Below are 13,253 nucleotides of genomic sequence, written 5' to 3'. Positions count from 1 at the left end.
CAATATTTTACCTAACTTCATAAATAATTAACAATCTTTTCGTCTCAATAGGTGCCTATTCCGCGACGTTGGCCATCCTGGGTCGTTTCAGCGTCAACATTTCCTACAACATTGGGCTGCAGTACGCCGCCGAGCTGTTGCCAACCGTAGTTCGCGCCCAAGGCGTTGCCTTCATCCACATCATGGGCTACGTGGCCAGCATCGTGGCACCGTTCGTGGTCTATCTATCTAACATCTCCGTATCGCTGCCGCTGATCGTGCTCGGTGTGCTCGGAATCATCGGAGGTTTGCTGTCGTTGCTTTTGCCCGAAACCCTCGGACACGATCTGCCCCAGACGCTGGCAGATGGAGAAGAATTCGGACGTGGGCAAAAGATCTGGGACTTCCCGTGCTTGACCAAGTGAGTAAAAGTTGTACAATCCAGTTTAACACTAGATATCGTGGCCAATATGCTAATGGCGAAAGTTTTTCAACGGAACTATAACTAAAAACGACCGATCACAACGTATTTTAAAGAACTCATATTTTACGTATAATCGTATAAAGGTTTGGAGACAAAACATAATGGCGGCAAGTCGCCTGTTGAAGATTGGGTTGCTGGTCTGTCAGTTTGTAGAAACAAAGGCGATAGATTACATACAGGTGTAACAAATTATGTAGAGCAACACTCCTCCTTAATCATCGCAAGGTGTCCAGCTTCAGTACCAGTCCCATCGATCCAGCAAAATTGATGTTCTCGATCGATCCAAAAGGCTTTGTCAGCGCGTCTGGAATCTTTTCCTAGGTACTTTAGAAGACTGTATTTAACCTGCATTATACAAAACTAGGTCCCTAAATCTTTATCAAGATATACTCTGAGAGAAACTCCTGTCTTGTTCAAAAGGTATTAGGCCCCTGATGTCGAAAGCGTTTTACATGCTAAGAGAGGATACATCAGGTACACAGGTATTCCAAGTGGATTCGACTGAAACGACTGATTGTCTACGTACATCACAGTTGGGCCTCGCTGTTCTGTGTCAAGATCTGCTAGCAATCGTAGCCACAAAACTTATCGTGCTGTAAACATATCCCGACGTAGATTTCCAGGTACATTGATCCGCAGACTAACCTGCGTCCGTATATCATTATAACTTCATATCTGCGCCATTAAACTTCAAGGTATTCCATAGTACCGCGCAAGTATCTAACAACACGCTTAGCGGCTGTCCAATCGGCTTCAGTAGGTCGTGCGACCTTTCTGGCAAGTACGGAAGACGCAGATGCCGTTTACAGATCCTAAGCAAGCAACGATCCTTTAAGACTACGATAATCGATTTAATTCGGCAATTTCGGACTATCAGCATCTTCCCGTCGTAAGCGTTGCGGTACTCGCGGTTTTGGTCTCTCCCAATCCGAATTGCCCAGTATGTAATATAATTTTAATGGCATGTTCGGCGGAATGAAAACTAGAGAGAATTTTATTTTATAACTGGTCAGGCATCAGTGCGCCAATAGGAGAAAGTTTGATAGGTGTTGAAATTATAGGCTAGAGGGCATGTTGATGAAAAGCTCCCATGAATTGTCCCGCCTTTGCTCTGCACTAGCTAACTATGCATGAGAAACTGAGAGAAACAGCATTCCCATGTATAGCGAGCCCAGTGGTTTAAGAGCGTGTTTTTACATCTACATCTACACTGCTAACCTCCAGGTCTAGGAAGAATTTCAGTTCACCGGAACCTGTAGTTTCAAATTGCTTACCGATTTTTACATAAATAAATTCACGATCGATCTTGGACTCATCTTCACATCCAATTGCAACATCATCAATATACATTTATAAGCTTTCTTACCATTTCAATCAATTACATAAAGGCAAGGATCAGCCGAACTTGGAGAATATCTCATCTGCTTCAGAACGCCTTTCATGCGCAAATTCCAGCATCTCGTTGATTGCCGAAGGCCATATACGCTTTTATTTTGACCACACTCAGTCGATCGCTCTCTTGCCATTTGGGAGTTTGATAAGATCCCACGTCTTCAGCTTCCGATGTGACTCAATCTCATCAGTCATCGCTTCGGGCCACTCCATCTGGTGATCATTATTCACAGCATTCTTCCTCTGAATCCGGACAGCGTTAGTTTCTTCGATAAAACGGGCAGTTGGCCGACTTTTGTTCGAACGCCACAGGTACTCATCATCGTTGAAGCATTCGTTAGCAGACTCGAACTGCTCTTCTTCAGGAACGAAATCGTCTTCAAATTCTTCTGACAGTTCTCCAAATTCAGCTACCGCTCTGTTTCTCCAACTTCGACTGATCACGATTAACCTCCTCTTGTTTTTTTTTTGGATTCACACTGCTTCATTATCTTCCGAATGTCCTCTTTATAACTGAGTGATTCATAAAACTTGATATTACGGCCCACAGTCACGAAATTTGTTTTCGGATCGATAAAGCGATAAGCTCTCTGTCCATCGATCTGTCCATATCTGACAAACACCAGAGGTACACTTTTAGAGTCAAGTTTTCTTTTTTTTTCCTGTTCTGGCACTTGCACATACACCAACGAACCGAATATCTTCAGGTATTTATAACTCTCTTTCTTCCCGTGCCAGAATTCGAACGGAGATCTTCTTGGGTAGGGCAGCAGGTTCAACGAGAATTTGGCGCTGTTTACGGTTTCACCACAATACTGATCGGCCATTCCTGCTTCTCGTAGTAAACAGCAGGTCATCTCAATCAAGGTTTTGTTCTTCCGTTCGGCCTTGCCTTTTTGTTCCAGACTATATGGCGCTTCTTCGTGATCAATTCGCTGGATATCTTCGGAATGGTGGTGTCCCAACCGACGATGCCGTACGTGTTGGCAATCCGCCCGATATTGTTGACCCACTAATATCGACTTTTTACTTTTCGTTATCAGATAGTAGAGGTTAGCTACACGATCACCTGTGCCAGTGGTTATATTTTTTCCCTTTTTCGCTATATATGTCACCAACACTACCGCTTCAGCTGTTAAAGAGGTAATGGTTTTAGAAGCTATCATAACACTTCAGCTGGATAGGATGGAATGCCGGCATGCATATTGAAAACAGTAATCAGTGCATACCCGAAAATGTCATTATTCAACTTATGGAGAAATTAGCGCCTGCAACAGCTAGGAAACCAAGCCCGGTATTTCAAAGCTGTGTATGTTGCAATCCATCAACAACTCGTATCTCGTTGAATGGCATGAAGCAGTTTTGAAGACTGGGAAGGATTCTAGTCTTAGCGTAGATGATATTCCATATTCCATAATTGCAAATTTACCTGAAAAAGCTGAGCGTCAACTTCTTGTAATATACAATCATTGTAAAATTTAGAGGTTTCGCCTCAGGAGAAGCATGAAGACGTTTTCTCCTTAAGGCTCCGGCTAGCTCGTAAATGTTGCCAAGGATAAATAGTATTGTTTTCAATCAATATCACAAAATGCAAAATTTATCATGTTCATTCAAAACATTGCGTTAACAATTTTTTATTTTGCCTGATCGGCCCATAGTCGAGAGATCATATAGTTGTGAGAAAGCAAATTTATGATTTTTGACTTACATTCAATTTCCGCACTGCTTCTCTCGATGGATTGTACGTCCTTGCTAATTCTTCCAATCCCTCGGCGAGTGCTCCCGTCATCTTTGGACCAACGTTCACGTTCGCCATCGAGAAATGCGCCTCCAGTAGCTGGCTGACACACCCCGGTGGCTCACGGAAAAAAACGACTGCTTTTCGCCTCCTTCGTCGCACGCTTCTAATTCCTGTCACCAGATGTCACCACTGGTGATGTTTGACGATTCGGATTGCAAAATTCCGTGATTCGGCGATTGACACCGATTCCCGGATGATTTCCCGGCTGCTCTCGATTTGGCGTCACTTCAGCTGATCGGTGCACCGCACCCCGTAGTCGCAAAACCTCCTGGATGAGCAACACAATAGCAATTCGATCGTGCCCACCGTCTTTCAGCTCCAAAATCACGTTAGCAAACGCGATGAACCGGACGTCCTTCGAGTTGTCGAATATTCGGGATGTGTGAATCCGAATCGTTATCCGCCTTCCGTGCTGTGACGAGCTCAAGCTAGATGAAAAGAAGAAACAAGAACGAGGACCGAGGGACCCGAAACAAGAACCAAGATTCAAGAATGCAAGAATCAAGATCCAGGAAACAGGAACAAGAACAAGAACAAGAACAAGAACCAGAACCAGAACAAGAACAAGAACAAGAACCCTACGGTCAATTTTCTATTAGAAGATGTCCGGATTAATTATCTCTTCCACTCACCCTTTTCAGAGGGGTTCTTTTATGGTCTGATGGTCTGGTCCGGTTTCTTGTTTAGCGTGGCTTTCCGTTTGGTTTAGCGTGTGCGCTGACGGAGCCGTAATATAAGATTAGTTTCTCTTCTTTTTACGTTTTTCACGAAATTAACTCACCAAATTTGCTGCTGGTGCTGTGTTGCCGTTCTAAAAGACCGTGGCCGTGTTTCCCAACGGTGATTTTCTTTAGCGTGTGCACAAAGTTGCTGCTGGTGCTTTTTGCCTTTTCAAAAAGCGTGTGCGCTGACGGAGCCGTAAGAAAAGAATTAGTTTCTTCCCTTTGCTCGATTTTCACTTATCTTACTCACCAGAGTTGCTGCTAGTGCTGTTTTTGCCGTTCCAAGAACCGTGGCCGTGTTTCCCAACGACAGGGGCAAACAAATTTAGCAGCAACTTACTTTTTTGCTGTTCTTACAGCTTGCACAACTGAGCACACTTTGAACGGAAGTCTAGTTGGTGGTTTACGTTTGACGTTTTCTAGCTTGAGTGTCAAATTTTCTTGGCGATTTGACGATGACAGGGTGGGTTTTCGTTAAGATTGCTTGTCTCATATTTGGCACACGGAGAAAATAACTCGACAAATTCTTGATGTATGATTGTTTGCAATTTGTTTGAACATGATTTTGGTTCCGAATTGGTTTAGGTGATTAAATAAACCAAGTTTAAATATAATTGTTACATCATATTTTCAACACTGGTTGTATTCCTACTATTCGAAAAAACTTCAAATAGTAGCTGTTCCCAAGTCTGGAAAACAAGATACTTTATACTGTAAAGACGTGTTTTACTGCCAGTAGAAATTCCGGAAATACCACAAATATTGTTTAAACTGAATAATGAATTTAAAACCCCGATGAGTCCATCACGAGCAACTGCCAAGGATAAGAAGTGTGGAAGTCACCGCCGGCTGACAATGGATTTTTGTGAGATTGTTTTATGTTGAAACTTTTCAATCATATCTGCCAAGTAGGATTTCCTATTTTTACCATTCCAGATCCCTTCTGAAACAGCTTTATGGCTATTATGAGTTCTCTGCACCTAAAAAGTTTGTTTTGCTGTTACAGAACTTCCCTACCATGGTCATGATTACATTGACTTGCCGCGGTATGCTATATAGTACCACACTGATTTTCAAAAGTAACACTTGAAATAAGTACTGAATCCAGGTACTTATTTTGGCATATCGTGTTGGTTATGATTATCAGTTGTACCTCTTGTATCAGCCAATGCAAGATGTGTGTAGTCACCCCATGCTATGCTATGCTATTCCCAAGTCTGGACAAGAACCAAATTCGGTTAATAACATTCGTCCGATTGCACTAGCGTCTTGTTTTCGCAAAATCTACGAATTGATGGTCTGAAGCATTATTTAGAAAGCAATTTGTCATTCCCAGACCAAATCAATGGTTTTAGAAAGGGTCGTGGAACGATGGATGCTCTTCTACCATTGGTCAACAATGCTTCCGATGCTTTGACGAAAATGGAACATGTTGTCCTATGCAGCTTAGACATAAAAAGTGCCTATTTTTTGGTTCTTTTTTCTCAGAAACCATGACTGTGCCAGAATGCATTGTGAGAAGCATTTTCTTTCTGTTTGAGGAAAGAATTCTTCATGCTTGTACTGATTCTCAAACCGTCTCTCGAACAACATGGAAAGGTTTGCCTCAAGGCTCCCCACTCAGCCCAATATGTTTTAACGTTGTGATTACCCGCCCAATACAATATGTTCCTGCTGGAGTAATCAAAATTAATTACGCTGATGATACAACCCTCGCTGTCCGAGGATCATCACTCAATCGAAGCTGTGGAAGACTGCAAACAGCTGTTGATTCTTTTGCTGTCCAAATTAAAGGTTTGGGTTTGGAGTTATATCCTGCAAAATGTAAATGCTTACTTATTTCGAGAAATCAGAATGAACTGCCACCTGAAATTCATATTGAATTCATATTGTATCCGATCGATAGTAGATTATGGCTGTGTTTTGTATGTATGTATGTATGTATGTATGTATGGTTCCCCCATTCGTAGCAAGGTCCAGCCTATGTCTGTGTGGCTTGGCCATCGAATTACTTCTCAGGCTTCCACGGCCGATGGTTCGTCGAAAGAAGGCATCCAACCTTCAGAGACCTACAATGGTTGGCAATCCACTCCGCTTGCAATAGTCTCTACAGATTAACCCCAGATGCATTCCCTCTGAATTATATAATTTATACAATGAATCGCATCTTACCTGTCGGCAAACTTATGGGATTCAATCCAGGGTGGCCACAGAACCGGGAAAACCGGGAAAAAACCGGGAATTGAAAATCAAACCGGGAAAACCGGGAAAAAACCGGGAATTCAGACCCAAAACCGGGAAAATTGACAAAAGGAAACCGAAACTCAGTTTTGGTTCCAAGATCAGGGATTCAACCAAAAATTAAAAATTTAGAACTTTAATATAAATTTCCAAGACAGAATTGAACAGTTCAAAAAATGTATAAGAGGAATATCATAAGTTTTTAAGTTTATTAACTACTCTGATCTCTTTTCAATTACCCCTCTAAATTGAAAAAAAAATCACAAATTTTACCCAAACCCAGAGTTTGAAACTGTCTCGAAGAACGAGATGAAAAAAAAAGTTTCCCAAATGTTTTTCAAGTATCGCACAATGAGTCATTAAAAAACTATCAGTCATGTAAAAACAAACGAATCAAAGTAAAATTTTTGTTTAGAATTTGGAAATGTTAAAAAGATGCGAATATTCTAATTTTCGAGCGATAATGTTTAATTCGCGCGTTAAGCACAAGACAATCATTTTTACGCCCGGCACGGTGTTTTTTGTAGCCTGATAATAATAAATTTGACATCGCTGAGTTAAAAAGGAAACCATATCCTATCAAACGCACGCATCACGGGGTCCAAATCAATTTTTTCAAGTTGTACTTTCAAAATAAATTTGATAACTGGTCATAATTTATTCAGAAAATTTCGAATTAAACTTTTAAAAGCTTGGATATGTTGAAATTTCTTTGGAAATTTGCGAAAATCGTGACAGTTTTTTTTCTGATAGCTCTAGTTTTTTAAATTCAAGGGTTAATTTTTTAAACTTTTTATCAACATTTTAGAACTTTTCTAAGATACTTAAATCGAAGGTTTGAAATCAATGTTCAACTTTTTCGAAGACCGCGAGTAGTTTAAACTTCTGAGGCGTCCTTTAAGTTTATTCATCACAGTATGGTAAAATATGAGAATGAAAAGATATTTTGGATTTGTTTAAAATCAAAATAAATCAAATATTTTTCAAAAGCAAACGTCAAAACATTCGCAGTCTCCAACAAAGTTGTGAATGAAATTTTAATCCTTGATATCAAATGCCCATAAATGTTCTTCAATGATGTCAAAAATACATAGTTATATTTTTTTATATTTTATTTTTAACACTTCAGGAACTTTTGCTAGGTAATATATTAATCCTCTATCAAATGAAGGATAATAAAAAGATTTCAAATCATTTTTTTTAAAGAGGGTTGTCGGTTTTTTAGTTATCAATGATAGATTCAGCTCAAAACTTAGTAAAACCCAATATCACTAGATTTGATAGAATCTAACAAATGATTCGAATTCAAGACGGCAAATTCAATGGCTTTATTCATTGTTATCTGCATTTTATAACTAAGCTTGTAGTTAAAAATAAACTATGTACACTGTTAAGTCTCTTTGATTTTCAAAACATTATTCGTACACTTTTCAAATTGTTTTTTGTTTTCAAAAATCCTTAGAATTAGCCTTAGCTTTGCAGGTGTTCGCAAAAACTTATAAGATTTTTCTCCCTGATTGTTTCCAATTAAATACTACAAAATATGTTAAAACTTTATCATTAACCGGAACAGTTATTTGTTCATAATTTAACCTTAAGAAAGTGACTCAAAATAAAAATATATGTTGAACAATTAACTATTACTTTTTTCACTGAAATCAAATCCACATTTTTCTGCATAACAAAGTTATCCATCTTCTGAATGAACCATAAAAACGTTGAGGATTTTTATAATGCAAAAATATTTAATTTTGACAAAAAATAGATTTGTATGTATGAAATAACTTTTTTAATTATAAATATATTTTTAAATTATTTACAGAACTGAATAATGCATAAAAATATTTTTCAAAAAGCTCGAGACCATATATGCAGTAGATAATTTAGATTTTTTTTCTTTAAAACATTTATTTCTGCTAGAAAAATTACATTATTCCTTTTTAAATTTCTTTCGAATTTTGCAATTACAATTTTAAATCAAAATTATATCTTGAACTTAACTTAACTTTGAGATGGTATAGCTAGTTTAATTTAAGTTTTAATTAATTTTAACTGCAAAATTATAAATTACAATTTTACTACGTTATTAAAATCAAACATTTATTATTTTCTATATTTTTAACAATAATAAATTTCGGTATCATAATTTTGAATTCTTAATGCATTTTGTTTGAATATTCATTTCAAAATTGAAATTCGTTGTTTTGAAATAAAAAAATACAATGGGTGAATCTGAATTTAATGAATGTTTTTAATATTTCTTTATCTCAAACTATGATATGCTGTTAAATACTCCCTAAAACTGTTAAATCAAGACGATGCAACTCGTTGTCCATATTTTTTTTTAACTTTTAAAGTCAGAATTCAAAATAGAGATTATAATTTCCGTGTGCTGCATTCAGAACTAAGAAACGATGCAAAAACAATGTTCAGTGAATGGTTTCTTATTAGAAATTTATTACAACAAGTTGCAAAAATTGATTTCTTTAACATGAGTTGTAAATTTATCCAACGGGGCTTGTCGAGTTGGATAATTACGTTGGGTGCTGAAAATGTCGAATTTTTGCACGAGTGCCATACACAATTTGAATTGAATCTTCACAAATAGCCACATGTTAACGACCATGCAAAACTACAAATTTCTGATCATTTAGATCGTGGACTGCAGGCAAAAAACAGTAAGTATCGATAATTATCGCTTTTCTATACAGTTTTCAGTGTCTGAAAGTTAATTGTGCTAAAACTCAATTTTATAAAAAAACAATTATAACCACGATTCAAAAATTTATTTATTTTTTTAAATTATTGGCCTTTTCAATATAAAAAATCTTTACTGATGAGTACTGAAGAAAATCTTTCTAAAACTAGGCTGAAAACAGAAGACAATTTTTTTGAAAAATGGTGGGGTCAACTGAGGTTATTATGAACAAAGATTATTCTCTTTTGGTCTTATCTGTTCATAACTACCCAGATGAATTTGAGATAATAATGAACGCCATTAAGATTCTTGTTACGTAACAATTTTTAGTGTTGGCCATATTTCTAGATAAATCTAAACACCCTTAATTAGTCATGGGCAATTTTAGATTCACAAAGGAACAGGGAATCATGTCCTACAATTTCATATTTACAGATTTTTAGAAACTGGTAAAGTTATGCTTATGCATAACGGTTTATTTTTAAGATCTTGATGATTATTGGTACATATTTAAACATTAAAGATAAGTTTAGGTAAATAAACAATGCCTTAAAACAGGTGTTCAAATTTATCTACCTCTTATTTTGAAAAACATGGGAAAACTATTAGCAATCCTCTGTGAATTAGTGAGATAAATTTTTGGTAAAAATTTATATTACACTTGAAGATGCATTTATTACTGAATGTTAAATCTCTAGAAACAAAATTTTAACAGAATTTACTGTGACGAGAGAGTTACGTGATTGAACGCCCTCAGAACAGTTTCGAGTATTTTCAGAGACGTGGATTTTGTAAGCTTTAGTAACACACTTGGTATCTGTAACTTATGGAAATGATAGAATGTCACATGACGAATGATTGATTGAAAAGTCCTGACACACCATTTTTAATTTTTCGATAAACATGACTTAAAACCCATGACGATTTTGTATAGGATGTTTTTTTTAATTATTTCAGGAAAATGTGATGAAAACCTCAAAATTGAATCGAGTTCGTCTAAGTGTTCAATGGTTTGAGTGTTATGAAACAACGAAATCAATTAAATATGTTGAGAATTTTGCTATATTTCGACGAAAATGGACAATAAAAATATGGAAAACCTTGAATTTTTGATCGGGAAAACCGGGAAAAAACCGGGAATTTAAAAATAAAAATGTTGTGGCCACCCTGGATTCGAACACAAAAGTTTTTCTTGTCGATACCGGGAATCGAACCCAGTACGCCTGGGTTACCAGACTCGCGCCAGCCTATCCACTAGACCACATCAGCGCTCCAGTAGATTATGGCTGTGTTTTCATGAATGAAATCACCCAAAAAGATGCACTAATTTTGGACAGAATCCAGTGGGCTGCTAATAGTACATGCTTGGGATCCACAAAACAACACATACGGGCTCACTTGAAGTTGTTGCTGGTTTGATGCCTCTTAGTAATAGAAGAGAGATGATGATTATGCGGTTTGTTAATAGAAGAGCTTCCTTGGAAAGCTGGAACCAACAATACGTGGTTCCCATTCTAAGCTCTGGAAATGTAATCAATGGTCTCTAAAGCACAACAATTTCTTTCCAATCACAACTCTACGCAATGTCCCGTGCCTTGGAACTTTCGGTGAGACCGTCGAATTTGCTCTGCATATCGTTTGCCAGGTCAAGGTCGTTTAGTTGCTCCAGTGTCGAAGGATTCGATGATAATCATTTAATGTATCAATAGAAACTTAGATGTTAGGCTGAAAATAATGGACTGATTAAGATTTCACGGCTCTTATTTGAGGGACTTGGTTGCTCGGGAAGATCTTTCTGAGGTATTTTTATATAAATATTCTAAAACCAGAGGTCAAATTTGAAAAAAAAACTATTGAAAAAAGAAAACTTTGACTTATTTTGGAGTGTCATTCTTTTTAATTTTTTCAGTTGACTATACATAATTGGAATCTTTACCTTAGCATGTCCTTAAAAAACTTCTTTTTAATACTAATCATTGAACATTTAAAAAAAAATTGAAATTCAACCATTTGGGAACAATTCTGAAAGAAGCATTCCGCTCCAAAGAACCTAGGTACATTCGAATTTGCAACACAAACTAGAATAGAACAGAATATGTTGTTTCCTATCAGCCTTTCAATACTTTTATTTAATTAACATGATAAGGATAGGTTCATAAACACAACAGTAATTTAACCCTCAACTAATTCCCCACGTTCACTTCTTCCCTAACTTCCAGGAAAATCGACGGCGACGACGACGACCGCATCGACGACCTTCCGGTGGAGCGTTTCACGCGCATCGCTTCCAAGAATTCTATCGGCGCCTCGCTGCGTGCGTCGACCCGTGGCGAACTTCGCTCCAGCATGCTGAATCGCTCGATCCGTTCGCGCGTTTCGGTTCGCTCGCAAAACCGGGCAGAGCAGAATCAGATGACCGGCGTCGAGTGTGTCTGATTTTTTGTTCCGTACAACGGATCGAAAACGATAAATGGAACATGCTGCCGCTCTCATCCATTCGCAACCGGTGGAAGTCGGCGGCAACCCGGTCCTATTTATCGCCTCAGACAAGAACAGATTTTTTTTAAACCTATTTAAAACATACCTATATAGCACACAGGAGATAGATTAATAGACTTAAGTTTTGTTTCTTCCCGCCGATCGATGGATCTGTCAGTCAACACCTGAAAGTTGAATCCGGCGTCTGGGTCTGCCGGTGAACTGGACTGGACACAGGTGGATTTTTCGTCGTCGCTGCCGGGAAAACAAAACCGAACAACTGCTCAACCGTATCGGATGATAGTATATTAGTTTAGGTACTCGTATATTTATCATACATTTTAGAGAACAAGATATAAAAAGTATGTGCGGGTTGAATGAACACGCGAGCAAGCAAACAGGAATCAAACGAACGAAGGAGGATTTTAGCAACGAATGAACGCGAACCCACCATCCAAATGCAATGCAAATTCATCAAGCCACGGAACGAAGATTACAACGAATTCAAGGAGAAATCATAGTTCCTAACTCTGTAGGAATTTTATCCAGAGTGAGTGTATAAACTATTCCCAAAACCAATCAAAGCCGTTTGGCATTAGCGTAGTCACTCACCCTGCTAGCCATAAAATGTAGTAAATCAAATTTGCCAAAAGTATTATTCTAATGTTCCAATAATAGCGAAGAGACTACTAAACAACCAATCGGTGTTCCTAAGGCTGTGGTTTAAATTGTGCCTCGTCGAGAAAAGAAAAAAAACAGACAGCACCAATCATCATTGTAGTTTAGTATGTGCTTACCTTATTCATCAATCAGGACTTATTTATATTGTAAGGAGAAGAAACAGGTTCAGAAGTAGCATTTTAGAACTAAACTATTGTAACTATGTATTCGAAGGTAGTAGCAAAAGTCAACCAGACATGATCGTTTAAGCAAAATGACAGCAACAACAAGTACCTGCCACACTATCGCTTTCGACAGTGTTCGTGCAATGCAATAGGCGATTGAAAGTTTTTTACAATTATTTTTGTTTTTTAATTCGTGCAAGTATTTTTTTGTTTTACTTGTAATTTCAATGTTAAAATCTGTATACGAAACGCGGGCGATTACCTAGTAGGCTAAAATTTTAGCAGAACTCTCTCATTTTTGACGCAAATTCTATGGAAAAATTGTTAATCTCATTAAATGTATCTTGGAATGTCTGACTTTTGCGCGTACGAATTTACGAACAATAAAGTATATGAAACAGATGAAAAGTGTTTTTTTATGACTCCATCACTTACCCTATTCTATGCGCACCTCCCTTTTATCGCGCATATTGACCAGAAAACCGTCGTGAAAAACATGTATGGCTTTTTCTCAAGACATACAAATGCTTTATTTCGTTTGGTTAAATCTTTACAAAAAGATTATTTAAACAGAGGTCTGCCTTGAAGAAAGGCTAGTTTTTTTTTTCTTTTT

At 37.6% G+C, this 13,253-nt stretch overlaps 1 protein-coding gene across 1 annotated transcript in view; it reads left to right on the top strand.

The window, feature by feature from the left end:
* Window positions 1-13,036, top strand: part of LOC129754668 (organic cation transporter protein-like) — a 148,550-nt gene extending 135,514 nt beyond the window's left edge. Inside the window, exons 6-7 of the mRNA XM_055750850.1 lie at window positions 52-400; window positions 11,537-13,036. Coding sequence (XP_055606825.1) covers window positions 52-400; window positions 11,537-11,753 — 566 coding nt within the window. The 3' untranslated portion in view covers window positions 11,754-13,036. The remainder of the gene's footprint in view (window positions 1-51; window positions 401-11,536) is intronic.
* Window positions 13,037-13,253: the final 217 nt, after the last annotated feature.

The sequence above is a fragment of the Uranotaenia lowii genome, chromosome 3 (genome assembly GCF_029784155.1).
Source record: "Uranotaenia lowii strain MFRU-FL chromosome 3, ASM2978415v1, whole genome shotgun sequence".
Taxonomy (NCBI): domain Eukaryota; kingdom Metazoa; phylum Arthropoda; class Insecta; order Diptera; family Culicidae; genus Uranotaenia; species Uranotaenia lowii.
This window is presented reverse-complemented; position numbering and strand designations above follow the sequence as displayed.